General features: G+C 43.3%; 1 protein-coding gene across 5 annotated transcripts in view; it reads right to left on the reverse strand.

Annotated features, from left to right (window-relative positions):
* The window catches only part of GLI3 (GLI family zinc finger 3), a 281,330-nt gene that overhangs the window by 117,024 nt on the left and 148,032 nt on the right, over positions 1-16,274 (reverse strand). For all 5 annotated transcript variants that reach the window (XM_058725475.1, XM_058725474.1, XM_058725476.1 and 2 more), the window contains one exon: positions 6,920-7,025. In XM_058725475.1, the coding sequence (XP_058581458.1) occupies positions 6,920-7,025 (106 nt within the window). The remainder of the gene's footprint in view (positions 1-6,919; positions 7,026-16,274) is intronic.

Below are 16,274 nucleotides of genomic sequence, written 5' to 3' on the forward strand. Positions count from 1 at the left end.
TAGCATTGCTCTAAGAATTATAGGAGATAATTATGTCAAGTGTCTAAAATTGCACCTCGCCCATAGTTAATTAGGCAAAAATGTCATATAACAGCTATGGCCATTATATATTTTCTCACGTTGTATTATCTATTCATTTCTTCCCCCCCCCCCCTTCTTTTTGGAAGTGTGCTATCCTTTTTAGGTTTTCCATTTAAGATTGTTAATTTCATTAACTTTATTTCCATATGAAGGGCCGGGGAAGCAGCAATAAATGTATATTAAATAGTACCCAGTCACATTAGGTGACTATGGACTTTTACCACCAGTAAATGATTTAGTACCAGGGAATGCATTGCACTAAGGAGCATCACATCATTATAGGTGCTCCTAATATAATCTTAATATTAATTAAGCTTTTGATTTTGAGTTCTAAGTGTGCTAGCCTTGTTGGCATAAAGGTGATACACTCTAACAATAGTAAACAAACAAAAACAGGAGAAAGACGTTGGCAGTGATCCTCCAGTGGCCTAAGACAAATAGCCCATCATCATTCCTGAAAAGAATATTTATGCATAAGGTGTGAATCTGGCCCAGCAAATGCAAAGAAACACACAGATAGTCTTTGTACTCCAGAGATGTAATTATAATCAAGTTCATTTCTTCTTTTTTTTTTTTTTTTTTTTTTTGGCAGAGCGAGTGGGTGTTACACAATATTTGCTATAGCTATTTGATGGAATCTGTCATTGTACTTTACCAGTCTTAATAATGTTTACGGTAGAGCACTGAATGGAAAAAAAGGACTTTCCTTTGTTTATTTTATTTTTTTTTTAGAGAGAGAGAGAGTGTCCACAAGCAGGGGAGGGTCAGAGGGGGAGAGAGGGAGAGGTGGGGGAGGGAATCTCAAGCAGGTCTGCGCTCAGTGCAGAGCCTGACAGGGGGCTCAATCTCATGACTGACCATGAGATCATGACCTGAGCCAAATCAAGAGTCGGACGCTTAACTCACTGAGCCACCCAGGCACCCCTACTTTGTTCATTTTAATTCTTTTTTTTTTTTAAGTTTATTTATTTTGAGAGAGAGTGTACTTGAGGGGGGGAAGGGGCAGAGAGAGAGCAAGAGGAAACAGGCTCCAAGGCTGTCAGCTGAAGCCCAACACAAGGCTCCGTCCCATGAACTGTGAGATCATGACCTGAGCTGAAACCAAGATTCAGACACTCAACTGACTGGGCCACCCAGGCACCCCTACTTTGTTAATTTTAAATTGTACTATTCAAACAGTCCAAACTGGTTATGCCCCCAAATACAAATACAAGGTTCTGCTCAATCTCTGTACTTTACTGGAGGGAACAGAAAGAAAAAAACCACTATCATGTGTATGGGCCCATCACAAAATTTTAAGTAAGTGGCCAGACTGAAGGCTGCTTTGAACAACTTACATGCGCTCGTGATAGGGACAGGACCTAGGAAGACAAGCCAGGTGCTGATTTCAGGGAGGGCGGGAAGAAAAGAGGGACGGGAACTGAGTAGCAGCACCAGCCACCTCCTTACTCTTCCTTTGTCTAAGCTTTTACCATAATGATGCATCTTTTCTTTGACCTTTCTCTCCCTGGAAAGAAATGTATTTATTCATGCTCCAACCTTGCTACTCATCTTCCTGCTCTCCTCCCTAAAAGGCAGTCACAATCATGGGGCAAAGCCTTACTTATTTCCAGGGCACTCGATGTCACAGCTAATATTAATGATCGGCTGTGCACGGAGTCCTCTCCCCAGGCGCCAGGCTGCGGACCACTTTCAGTAGGAGGGACACCTCTTCTTGCTTAGGTGGAATAATTCCAGTGAGTCGGGCAGCCCCGGGAAGAGCCACATTGACTCAAGCGAGAGAATAAAGAGCCGCCGAATAAAACGGAACATGAGCGCTCATTTCTCCAAAGAAGAGGGAAGATGAAACTGGCTTGCTGAAATGAATGACTGACGTGGATGGTGATATGGGGCAGCCTATGTGGCTGCAGGCTTGGGCACAGTGTGGCACACACCCACAGCTCCAGACAAGGGCAGCTCTAGGCTCAACTGGCAAGCTCTGTGGGGCTTCGATTATTGTAATGGGTTAGTCACTAAGGACCCCGCTTAGGAAAATGAATTGCAGAGTTCAGTATGAAGCAAATGGACTGTCTGAAATTCAATTCATATTGGTCCATAAATGAGACAACTCTGGGTCAAAAAAAAATTTGTGTAAAAGACAGACACTTCTCCCAAGTAAAAATCCAGAATAAACGTGGAATTTAAAACTTTATAATTTGGGTTTCCTTTAATACACTATGTCTAGTTTATTTTTATCTTTATTTTTTTAGAGAAAGAGAGAGAGCACCTGCACCTGCAAGTAGGGTGGAGGGGCGGATGAAGGGAGGGAGAGGGAGAGGGAGAGAGAGAGAAAATCTTAAGTAGGCTCCATGCTCAGCCTGGAGCCAGACCCTGGGATCATGACCTGAACCAAAATCAAGACTCGGATGCTCAACCTACTGAACCATTCAGGCGCCTCTAGTTTTTAAAAGGGAGCATGCTTAAATGAATTCTAACTCTAATTAAAAAAAAAAAAAATGCACTCAAAATGCAAGAGAAAGAGTACTTTCTTCATTGAAGCAAGGTAAGTCACTTAAACATACCACTGTATTCTGGGGGAGAGGAGCGTTAATATTGCGATTGTCTAAATTTCCAAGTGAAATCTGAAAATACAATAATGTTTGGCCAAGAGAGCATCACCCACCCCCACAGATTACAATAAGGCCTCCTGGAGTTATGCAAGGCTGCAGCCCTGATAACCACGCAAGGCATGGAATACACAGAAGACCAGGAAGGAAAAATCTGCTTGATTCTGGATATACATTCAGGTTCTGTCATTAATGCTCCAAAAAATCTCAGTAATATAATAAGATGCATTCACTGGTATTTTTCCAGAACATTACACTTTTCTAGATTTATCTACTGGGCACAAGTCCTGGTAAAGTCAGTGGAGAGTAACTTTCAGAAGAAAAGGGGAAATCCCCCACCTCCAATGTTTCTTAATTTCCAAACTACTTCAATTAAGTAAACACAAAGCAGGAATCATATATTTTATATGACAACCTTTCTGCGACAACTCAAAGAAAGATGATGTCTACACTCCATGTCCCACTTGTAAGTCCATGAATTTAAAATCATGATTCTGAGTTAAGAAAGGAAATACTAGAAAATTCTACGATTATTTCCAGGACACTGGAAACAATGTGAGTTTCTAGACTCTGGTCTACACTGCCTAACAGTACACTGTGGACAATGCCCTGAGAGTTAAGTAGGGTAAGCTAAAGGCATAGCATTTAACAAGCTGGGTTCTAAGGGACGCATTTCAGTACATATTTATAAGGCTTGGTGGTTATTATTAGGCTGTAATTGTAGTTGTTCTAACACCTAATAAGCCATGGTTGGAAAAACAAAGGCAGGTTAATTTGTGATTTCCTCTACTCATTCAGAGGCAAATTAAGTGTCAAACAGCTAATACAGAACATATTTCATTTTATGAGATTTTAATTTAATTCTGCACCATATCGTTGATGCCTTAATATAGGGTGGTTTATCTAAAAAGAGAAGCAATTTATAAACCTCTTTCAATAGAATCTTTAATGATAGGATATGATAGCATAATTATCACAGTGCCTGCCATCCTTCTAAACAGAGATCTGTCAGTATTTCCATCATCAACACAAATCCTGTTTTCAAGAGACTTATAATTTAATTTTTAAAGCTGGCACCAGAAGGACAATTATGTGTACAAAATAATGAGAATATCCTCAAATTCTGTCTTCTTATAATTAAACACGTTTATTCTAAAAACTTTGTAAGCTCACTTGGCCTCATTTTCTATGAGAAAATTATATAGCAAGCATGTTGGAACTCACGTTCTACATGAAAGCATTTTACTTTTCCAGGATACTGCTTTACCCCTAAGCATAGATGTGCTTTTTTTTTTCCTTTTTAAATTTTTTTAATGTTTATTTCTTTTTGAGAGAGACAGAGAGAGCACGTGCACAAGTGGGAGAGGGGCAGAGAGAGGGAGACAGAGGACCGAAGCAGCTCCATGCTGGAAGCAGAGAGCCTGATGTGGGGCTCGAACTCACGAACCATGAGATCGTGACCCGAGCTGAAGTTGGATCCCCAACTGACTGAGCCACCCAGGCACCCCCACAGGTGTTTTAAGATTCTAGCAACCAAGCCATACTTGCCTAGATTACTCTCCGCTCTTAAAATGATCACAGGCGTCTACCATAATTATAGCACCTCAGAAGGTGCAAAGGCAAGAAGGGGTTCATGACTGAGCAAGGCGAGTGTTTCTGAGGCCCCCACTTCCTGGAATGCTAACCCCCAACATTTGTTTAGAGCTCTAAGCTCTTAAAAGCGTTCACATGAACATGACTTCATTGAACTCTTCCTGCAATCTGGGAGAGTCAGGTAAGGCAGAAAACCTCATTTCCAGGGGATGAAACCAATCCACTCGAGGGTAGGTTACCAGAGTTCCCAGCACAGGTGAGTGTGAATAAAGAAAGAGTGGGGGATTGGAGCTCATCACGACTCCCGGATGGGCCACCTGAGTGTTACTGAGCACCTTTTTCCGCAAGGTACCTGGCAAAATGAGGAACAGCCTCGGGGGATAGCCAGTAGGGGTGATACCTGAATTAGAACTTGAGGATGAGGAGTTTTAAGCAGGAGTCTGCCACCCGGCGAGGGAAGGCCACTGAGGGCAATGCATAATGCATAAGGAAGATTCTGTTACAAAGGCACATGAGATCTGAGATGTCCCCTAGCCTTCTGGAGCCAACTGCATAAGCTCATTGTCCCCACCCAGATCCCTGCTAAGGACTAGCAGTCCCAGGAGGGCACAGACCCACCTTCTCACTATGCTCTGCACACAGCAATGGCACTCCTCTCAGAGCTCTCTGGGGCTCCTCTGTGGGCCTCAGGATTATCTACTGGCCCTATATTATGAATTTTGATAACTATCTGTTTAGGCAGCTAGCAAACAATTTAGTCCATTGCTGTGAAAGCATCCTAAGGCTTGGCTGGAACACCAGGAAGTCCTGAAATCTATAAAAATCCCAGCTCAGCAGTCATACCTGAGATGCAACCCCCAACGCCAGGACTTTCCAAACTTGACCTGCCTCATCTTGTGGTGTTTTTAATCACAGGTGAGCTAAAACTGAAGGTACAGCAATCAGGGTCTAGAACACAAGGTATGGGGGACATGAGGGCTTGCTATTGCATTCTGCCAAAGACCCAAGGCTTGGGATTTTTATCGGTAAACTCATATTTGAATTTAATAACAAGGCGAACTATAATGAACCCATAGGAATTAGTTCATTCAGTCATATAAACTCATTCTGGTGGGGGTTGGGGGGGGGGGGATTGCTCCATAACAGGGTTTTTGAAAGAGTGAACAATTCTGAAATCCCACAAAAATCTGATTTAAGTCACCACATCACAGAGACTGGAGTCTGGGAGGAATCTGACATCTGCATCACCAAGGCTGATCTGGCCCTCGCTGGCTCTGCAACACAGGGCAGGGCCTCGTCGGAGACCTTTGTGGTCCCATCTGCCCCACAAAACCTCCCTACAATGGGGTGAGTTACATGGCGGGTTTCAGCCTGAATTTGGAATTTCCTTCCCTTTCTATAGGAGCTTTTAATTGGCCTCATGGTTTTATTTCAGTATATCTTTAGCAGGCTTCAGAACCCTGTAAATACTCACTCGTGTTCCAGTGAAAAGTCAAAGAGTAAGTCACGAGTCTCCGTATTCTCTCTCTATAAATACCCACTTCTCCGTTAATGCTTATGGAAGTCTGCACCACAGATTTATTACTTACCTCCAGGCAAATCTGCTCTGAAATTACAATTCAATAATGGGGGATGGATCCAAAAAACTGTTGGTAAAATATTATATGTGTACTTGGGCATGTAGTTACGGCTGTTAATATCAATTAATTCTGTTCACAGAGGAGGACTTGTTTTAAAACAACTTCATTTTTCTTTGGCATATACGTAATTACACAGTTTAACTAATAGCCACGGAGATGCAATCTACCATCTAAATAACCAGCATTATTCTTCAAAGTATTATTTGTGCTTTTCTAACTTTGCTGTCTCAGAATGAAGGGTGATTACCAGATCTAACTAGATGTATATATCAAGGCCATTAGTAAGGGAGAGCCCCTCCCAGACCGCAGCTCCAGTAATTACGGTATCTGACAATGTTTCTGGACATGACTACCAAAAAAATAGCATTGCAGTTTGCAAGCCGAATACTCTTTTTACCCCTAACCTGAGTAAGGTAATATTTATTTCCACAAAATGTTCTGCTTTCTTCTCTAATGTATGTTATCAAAGTCATGCTTTCCTCTTATCTTTGTGTAAATCGCATGAGCGATCGCACATGCCATTTTGTTTGGGAGACATTCCCATCCGTCAAGTCACTGTTGGTGGACGCACCATGGGGGGCTATGAAAATTTACCACAGCATTTTCATTACAATTCATTGGCGAGCCCTGGGACAGGACTTCCAGGTTTTAGTGGGAAAAACTTCAAACCCAATCTCTCCTAGATCCATATTCTGAGTAGTAACTTCCCATTAGGGCCCTACTTTTTTAATTTAGTATTTACAGCCCACAGAACACACGTCAGCAAAATATATAGTGAATACTTGCCAGCCACCTAGTGTGATAGGCATTCTTCAGGAAGCAACGGGGATTTGCTTCAGTGCGTCCAAGAACAGATAGGCTTGCCGTATTTCAAAAGTAAATCTTATACTTCTATTACACCTTCAAAGCCCAGCAGCTGCACTGTTGACAAAAAGTCGTGAGACAGAAAAAGCTAGTATTCCATGCTGCTTCATTAAAGGGTAAAGTTTTATTACTTACACATGCAATGGAGGAATCGGAGATGGGTCATAATGGTAACGCCCCTCATGATGTCTCGCATCAATCGGCACAGGAGGGTGGAATGCAGGAAAGAGATGAGAAGGGTCTGAAAAAGAACGAAAATCCAACATGGGTAAGAGGAACACCCTGAAACAGAATCCCAGCCCACGACACAACACTGTTATACTGTCTTGACAACTTGGGTGGAGTCCACTTTAAGAATTTGTGGAAGAACTCTTTAAAGTGCATTATGAGGCTATGGGTACTACGGAAGTATGACCGAGCGCACGGCACCTGAGAAGGTGGAGGCTAGGAATGCAGTAAACCCAGACAGGAAAATAAGAACAGGGAGCAATGTGTGTTCCACCCTGGGAGAAAGCCCAGAGAAGCACAAGGGCTGGAGGGAGCCACAAAACCAAAAGGAACGGACGACAAGACTCTTACTTTCTTTTAAATTGTACCGTCAAGTGAAATTTGGATAACGATGTAATACACATACTAGCTTCACTTCTCCCATATCCCTGATGCTTTTTAAAGGAAGCAGTATTTTCTAAAGTCCCTGCTTGAATGCATGGGTCTACATACACGCTATGTCTACACTTACATATAAGTGTATGATACACACACTATTTTAAAGTTTAAATGCATGCTCTCCTCCTTCCCGTCCTGGGCCAGACCTCCACAGTCCCACACAAGGGCAAGGGCAGCCAATCTATAGGCTAGCCAGAGAAATGCTACAGGGCCTGGCTGGAAGAGGTGAGCTGACCCCTCTCGGACTGACAAAGAGAGGCTGGGAGCAAACAGAGGAATGCTTCCCCCACAGCCCTGACATTCACCTTGGACCCCGACCAGCCTCCCTCCTGCTTAGGCTGGTGTTTAGAGTTTCCTGGGTTCCTGTGTGTGCACTTACTTCCGGCCGCTCCTCTACTTCACTACAGTAACGTAAGCACACGGTCTCCTACAAATCTCATCAAGGGCTTTTTTTTTTTTTTTTTTCCTAAATAGTGATTCACTGCAAAAGCTGAAGAGAATTTTGCCGCATTTTATTCTTAGAAGCACGGCTGATACTCGAGTTTTCCCTGAGTTTCAAGAAGCAAAGTGACGGAGCGAAGATGCGTCTCCACGGTGATGAGCCTTGCGTTACGGCAAATACGCCAAAGCCTCTCTTCAAATATTATCTCCCACACGTGTCTGTCCTGGCAGCCTGCACAGAGCCATCCTGCTCCTACTGCCCCAAATCTTCCCTGGGAATTGATGTGCACACCAGAGGTGCCTCAGGAGGGCTTCAAGCATTTTCTAAACATCTGAAGGTTTTGCCTAAACCTGAGGTAGCAGGTGGCCAGAGGATCCCAAGGGAGGCGCTGCGAACAGGTTCTGAGTGGTGGCTGGAAGAAGTGACACAGAACCTCTAAGTGGGGAATGGAGGGCTGTGCCAAACACAGACTGGCACCCACACCATGGATTTGCATTAAGTCCCCATATCCGAGTATTAGCTGCGCATGTGGTGACTTTAGGTGTTTTTTCATTTTCCTCCCTATGCATTTCTCTTTTTTCTAGATTTTCTTCAACAAGCATCTCTTAGAATGTAAACATAATAAACTCTTTTAATTTTTATGTTTATTTATTTTTGAGAGAGACAGAGAGTGAGCAGGGGAAGGGTGGAGAGAAAGGGAGACACAAAATCCAAAGCAGGCTCCAGGCTCTGAGGTGTTAGCACAGAGCCCGAACCTACAAACCCGTGAGATCATGAACTGAGCCAAGATGCTTAATGGACTGAGCCACCCAGGCGCCCTATAATAAAGTTTAAAAAAAAAATTATGAAATCTTACTTCTCTTGTGCTGAACTTTGCCCTGGCTGCCTTCCTTTGAGAATCTACAAGTATGGTTATGAGGAAAAAATATAGTAAGAGTGAAAAACCATTGACGCAGTGTTGACCGAACCAAGGAGGTGCCCAAAGCTATGGCTCCACCAGATTTAGAACATTTCTTAGAAAACTTGTGGGATTGGAAGAGGAATATTGTAACAGAAAGGTCAATTCCTGACTGCATCCTGTGCTCCTTGTAAGATGAAGGTGGGAGGAGTGGCAAATAGGGAGAGGAGGCATCATCCTGGTATGGTCAGGGCACTGCCACTGCGATACCACAAAGTGTAAGACACTGTATAAATTCCACATGAAAAATCAATAATATATACAATTTTTAAATTGAGAAAGAGAGCACGAGCAAGCTGGGGGGGGGGGGGTGGGGAGGGGCAGAGGGAGAGAAAGAAAATGATAAGCAGGCTCCATGCTTGGCATGAGGCCCAACTCAGGACTTGAACCCACCACCTCATGACCTGAGCCGAATTTAAAAGTCGGACACTCAATCCACTGAGCCACCCAGGCACCCTGAAAAATCAATTATATTTTAAGTGCACCACTTAGGACTTAAATCTAAAGGATGTGGGAGTTGCTCTTTTGTAATGCAAATCTTGGTAGCTGGAATGCTAAGTGGGAAAGTTTACCCCACACTGTTGTCACATTCAGTGTGCCACGTAAGTCAGTCATCCTGCAGAGCCAAAATGTCCGACCTCACATAACCATTTTCCATGAAAATTAATCCATCCTTCTGCAAACAACATACAATCGACTGCAGCAATCTTTCTCACTAGCTTGAAGGTCTGACGCACATTCAGTAAAATATTTCCTGGTTTTAAATTCTGAAACAGGCCTAAATGAGTCAGATTCCAGTCAGATAAAGCAGTTGGCCACCAGACATGGGGGCGGCTCTTCTTTCTCTTCTCCTCTTAGGGGTCGCTGTTCCTGCAAACGTGCTGGCCTCCAGCAGACTTCAAACTCAGCACACCGTCATCAGCTCTTAGCAATCAGAGAAACAGACCCCCTAGCACTGTGTTTAAGTCAAGCATTCACAGAGTCTGACCCTCCTCCTAAGACTTTCTCCTACACATTTTCCATGGCCATGGTGAGGGACGTTGTGACAAACACATCAGAGCTGGAGGATCTTTTCACTTCTCTCCTTGTTGGCTCTTGGCCGTGGACTGCGTGATTAAATTCTCTCCACCAGATAAGTGGGTGTCGACCATATCTGATTTTCTCTATGTGGGTTCAGCGATGAATTACGACAGGGCGCAAATCCACATTTTTCATATACGCGGGGCTCGAAACGTGTGGATTTATTCCACATTCGGTATCTGCCTCAGACATCCAGGAAGTGTAACACTCCTTATCGTTTGAGTATTGATAATGAAGTGCAGTGATTATGTGCACACAGGCGAAGACCAACCTGTTAATCCTATAAAATCAAGGGTGTACCCAAGCAGCATAAAAATCTCCTCCCCAAGAAAACCTGGAAGGGCTACTGTGGACATCTGAAAGGCACTGCCACCTTTTCACTTTCAAGAAGTTAGTGTGTCTAACAAGATTATAATTCACTCTTATTCTCTCCCTCCCTCCTTCTTTCAGAACCAAAGAGCAAACGGCCCAGCGCCGCAAAACTATTTTGAGAGGAAAACAGAAGACACAATTATTGGGGCATTTTATAGTCATTTCTCACTGTTGAGTTTGGTGTTTGGTGAGCTTAAAAATTTAACTCTGACTGAAAGTATGTGATTGTTTATGTCCCAAGGAAATCTGCGAACTGTGCGTTCTGGAATTAGGGTAAATAAAGAACAAAAATTAATGGATCTCATCGGACTCGAGCAAAGACATCTGGCCTCAGTTTAAGTATTTTACAGTTTCTATTTGTTTCCCTTTTGATTTAGTCTAAAATAACTTCTCCTGGACTAACGAACATCTGTGCAAACAATTACACTTTGTGGGTCGCTTATCTGTGGAGACCACACCTCGGAAGCTACTTTCTGGGAAACTGCGATGGAACATCCCTCTTCCAGCTCGACACATGCTTGAGCACAGCTGCACAGTACCGACGAAGGAAAAAAAGGGTTCGATCCTGTGCTGTAACACCCGTGGCATCACGTGACATCGACCCTAACACATTTCTCAAAAATAAAAAAGTTCCCGAATCCTCCAACGCTGGGTGCTCTCCTTGCCTCTTGGCTCGTCGCCTCTGCGCGGACGATCGGCAGCATATTCCATCACGGGCCCAAGAAGCTGTCCAAGAAAACCCACGCGACAAGCACAGGCCCGTGTCGCCAGCAGCCACCATAATTATCCCCCTCACGGGTTATTATTTACACATGAGCAGCGCAGCTGTGCACATCATAACTCAAGTGTATGTGCAATAAGTCACCGCACCGCGGCCATCTCCTGTTCTGGCCCTTGACAAAACACCACATGATGACTTTTCCAAAGTCAGGGGAAAACTGCTGGAGCAGAAGGAAGTGCCACTAAACCTGGCTGCCTCCTATTTATCATACAATTTCCTGACTGATGGTTCCACAAACCCGCTGCTAAGTGCTGTGTACTCTACTGTCAGCAAACTAACGGGCTAAATGGAAGACAGGGAGAGTAATGTGCAGAACTGGTGGAATCAATTTTACTGAGGGAATTAAAATTCTACCAGGTGGGGGTGAGTCTGCGGAGCCGCGGTAAGCAGTCAACTGTACATGCTTATGGTTGCAAAGATGATTTATTGCATGCTTGCAAGAGGCTTGACTATTAGACTAAAATTCCTCTTCTACTAAACCGAGACTTGAAGAGTGTGTGTTATCCGAGGCTCCAGTGCAATAGTCTTTAAACCCCATAAATATGTAATTGGCTTGACACGCGTTTAAATGGAAATGCATAGTAAAAATATTTGTGCTGGGTATCGTCGTTGGTATTCGGTTTCGTGCTGCCTGTCATCATACTGCGCATTAAGGATCTCATTAGGAATGAGAGGCATTGATTTTTAGGTCTCTGCACAACAGCCTGGGTTGATCATAAAACCTGTAGCCAGAGAAAGACACTTGGAGATTTATCTTCAGTTGCATCTTTCTCCCCAGAAAACAGTTTTAGTATCCTCAGGCTGGAAGATCTCTTAGATGCCATTCTGGAAAACTGCCTTTTAAGGCTTGAAATTTCCATATAAAAATCGTAGATTAAAAAAGAGAGATCAAAGTAGGCTCACTTCGTGCCCTAAAGGAGGATGATTCACCAGATGGCACTTGAGTGGCCAAAAGTACCCAGGAAATAGCACAGGGCCCACAAGAGCAAAGTGCCCAAGTTCTCCTGGCTTATTTAAATACTGAAAGCGTTTGCACATTGACTTCGGAAGTTATTCGAGAACGGAACTAGAGATTATTTTTCCTGTCATTAGGGTAAACCCTGCCCGTAGGAATGTCCAGTCCCCCCAGATTCACTCATTTGCCTATCATCAGCAAAAACATCATTAAAACCCCACGTGGCCAACATCCACTATACCAGAACCAAAATAATCACCCAGTGACTACCAAATGAGAGGTCTCAAGGAGGACAGAGAGAGAAAGAGAGAGAGAGAGAGAGAGAGAGAGAGAGAGAGAGACCCTTCCTCCTCCAGTGAGATGGTGAAGAGTTACCAGGGCCTTGTCTCCCCCTCTTCTGCTTTGGGCATCTCCAACCATCACATAGACGCCTGCAAGATCTTTGCCTGGGCTCAGTGGCCTGAAGGAGGCATCACCCAGTGAACGGACTTTAACACCCAGGCTCCTTCACACAAAAATCCCTGTATTCCCGCCCATGGGCAGGAACATGCTTATGAACAACATGGCACCAGAAAGGAGATGATCTACCCCTGGGGACACCCCAGGGACGCCTGACCAGGAATGTGTAGAACAACAAGGCAGTCTATGGCCCTCCTAGTCTGCAATGAGTGGAATCTTAAGAGTGGCATCCCACAGGGATCAGCTGTGAACCTGCTGAAAACTCGCCCAGTGGACTCACCCCATGGAGCAAGAGGAATCTTCTTTCTGGTCTTACATGAATGTGAAATGGAACCAGAAACATCTCCAGTGTCATTACTGTATATCATCTTGTTTATAAGGCCTTCCGGAGCGTGGTGCAAGTTCTAAGAAGTTGGTTCTAATACAATCTAGAAATCCACAGAGATGTCTTGCACTTAAAAAAATTTTAAAAAGATTATTTTGTCACTTTATACCATGGCAAGAGCCTTAACTTGGAAAGAATATGCTATGGGAGGGATCTGCTAACTACTGTGTGTGGGCCAGCTTTTGCAAATAAAGTTTTTATTAGAATACACGTATGCTCTTTTGCTTACAAATTGCTTATTTCTGCTTTCACACTACAATGGCAGAGTTGACTAGTTATGACAGAGAACACATGTTACCTATGTGGCCTTTTACAAAAAATTGTTTGACGGACCCTGTCCTAGAATGCCACAACAAAGTAATTTTCTGAGATTCTTACTTTTCGGAAAAACCGCCCGCCAATTTTTCTCTCCTATCCATGTAGTTTTGGAGTGACAACACTATATATGTGAAGTACTTATATGTCACTTTGTGTCACTTAAAAACATCTTTATAGTAGGAGTTTCCATGCTAATAATTATTCTGAAAAGGGATACTTATCCAGTGATTTTAGCAAAACCTATGCTAAATAAATTCTAAGATAAGCACGATGATGGATGAAATTGACTATAAATCTAGCAAGTAGCAGCAATAATCATTTACACTTGCAAACTTGTTTCCTTATAAACTAAGTAACATATGTACAAAATTTCATAGAAAGCTAATAAACAACAAAAACTAGACTATTTCTAAAACCCAATCAATTTTATTTTTGGCAACTATCCAACATTCCTGAACCCTCTTGTATCAATTTCTACGGGTATTCCCCACTACTCAAATAGCAATCTTTCTATCATTTCTTCCATGCAAGCACATAGGCATATTACTTAATATTTTAGACCTCGATGCTACCCAGCACTACACTCCGGTCATACCATAATCCATCCACACCATGCTTCCAAACAAACGTAATCATGTATTTCCATGAGAAAATGACAAATAGCCCTCTGCCTTTACCACCTCAAACGTGTCCTGGGTAATGAACAAATAAAATGGCTGATTTCTCTCCTTTTTGGTTCCTTCTGACTTCCTTCATCAGCAAGCCTTTGCACATTTCTCAGCCACAAATCTTATCCACTAGATTCCCAATGGCAGAAACAGACCACATCTACCTACTGGCCAACCAATGGAATCCTTCCATCCACCCTCTGGAATGTGTCTTGCCTATCTATGATCCTATATATGTGCATCCATGACATTGTTGTTGTTTCTCGCTTTCCTGCCAGGATAGGAGAGAAAAAGTAAACAGAAGAAAAAGCAGCACAGAGAAATGAGAGATGGTTCACAGCCATCATGCCTAAATGGAATTCTCTGAGGGAAATCATGTGACAACATACAAGGAATCATTAAAAGTGACATTAAAAGTGACAAATCCATTTACTTTGAAATACGCTAACAGTGTATTTCCAGTGGCAATCAGTAAGCTTGGAAATTAAAAGGTGGTAATTGATTACTAATAACAAAGTCTTCTATCAATGACCATTTATTTGTGCAGCACAATTCAAAAGCCAAATTCATAGCTCCAAAAATGTACAGTAGGATTTAATGCCGATAAAATGAAAGCAGAGGATGAAATGTTTGCAAGAAAAATGTTTGGTATCTCAGATCTAACTACAGAGGCCTTGTAGACACAATGGACTCAAAAAGTTGCCTGGTTTAGTTAGCAAGCCAACAATTAATCAACAAAGGTAAGGTCTAGAAGTTGTATCCTATCCAAAATCAATCTACTCAAAAACTCCACTTTTTGACTGTTGCAAAATTAGCAGAAGCAGGTAGTGAAATGTGATAGCAAAGGAATACATTGCTTTATATTTTATAAAACTTATACACATTTCCTCATGGGATGCTCTTGGCAACCCTAAGAATCATTTCCAAAGCTTTATTATTATTCCCCTCAGTCTTGTTTCGCTTTATTCCCTATTATCATGATAATCCCGAGAATTAAGAAGGAAAACTTCCATTATCTGCCCAGAAAATTAGAAGACCTACCCAACGCTGCATAAAACTAAGGCCTTGTGATCCAAGTTCATGCTCTTTTTTTTTTTAGGTTTATTTATTTATTCTCAGGAGGGGGGAGGGTCAGACAAAGAGAGAGAGAGGGAGAGAGAGAATCCCAAGCAGGCTCCACACTGTCAGTGTAGAGGACGATACGGAGCTCGAACTCACGAACCCGTGATTATCATGATCTGAGCTGAAATCAAGAGTCAGATGCTTAACCAACTGAACCACCCAGGCACCCTGTTGGTGCTCTTTCAATTTCCCTGGCAGAGCACACTGGAGGTGGCAGAATTCCAGGCACTATGAAGCCCCAACTGGTGTGTCAATCCTGCTTCTAGAGTAGGAAACTCGAGGAGCTCTCTGGCACACAAACCCAGTCCCTCCTGGGAGGAGAAGGGGGGCCGACGTTTGGAGCATCAGGGAGTTTACCTGTGTCTTCCGTGTCCCACAGCACAGGACGATGCCACTAATCCAAGAGGGCCACCCATCCGAGTCCACTTGAGAAATATTTCGATGGCAATGGAAAACCAGGAGTGACCTCAAGGGTGGGCTGGATGGCGTCTTTGTAGCCAATAAGAAATAAATGCAGCACATATTCAGCTCAGTATCAGACAAGAAACTGTTGAAGAGTAGATTATTGATTCTCCCCTCCCCCCGACTTTAAAGTCCACTATCCACCCCATTTCTAGTTCCCATTAACCAATCCCCAAAGGTCTTCCAAAGTTTTCCCCCATGAACGGTGATTACTAATAATGAAACCAATCGCAAGTGTAAGTACAATTCACTGAATACCTGAATACGTGTCAGGTGCTGTACTAAGTCGGACTCACGACCTCGTTTCTGCCTTCCTAAGACCCTGGAGAGCAGGTATGAAGAATATGCCCATTCTTCCAGACAAGGGAGATGAGATGGTTACGGGTCTTGTCCAGGCAAACGCAGGAGAGCATGACATAGCCAGTGTCTTTTTCGCTCCAAAGCCAGCGCTCTGAGACTCTACTGACACTGTCAAGAGTTCAAGCTTTTTATCATTTCTTATCTAAACTAACGTCTCCAGACTTATATCCTTAAAACCTACAGAGTAACCTGGCTGCATCCAGAGACTCCCCCATGCTAGTGCTCCCGTGCGCAGCCATCCATTGTTTCTGACGCTGTCCCCTCACTCGAGAACAAACGCCCTCTTGCTCAACTCCTACTCTGTCTTCAAGACTCATGCAAATGCCACCTGCTTAGTGAAGCTTCCCTAGGGACCCTCATACGGAATATTTGCTCCTTCTTCCCTTCTCCGGCATGCAGGTGGGATGGAACCACCTGTGCAGTTCTGTCTGCACCTGCTCGTGCTCGGTCATTGCCTCTCCC

The sequence above is a fragment of the Neofelis nebulosa genome, chromosome 4 (assembly GCF_028018385.1).
Source record: "Neofelis nebulosa isolate mNeoNeb1 chromosome 4, mNeoNeb1.pri, whole genome shotgun sequence".
Classification (NCBI taxonomy): Eukaryota; Metazoa; Chordata; class Mammalia; order Carnivora; family Felidae; genus Neofelis; species Neofelis nebulosa.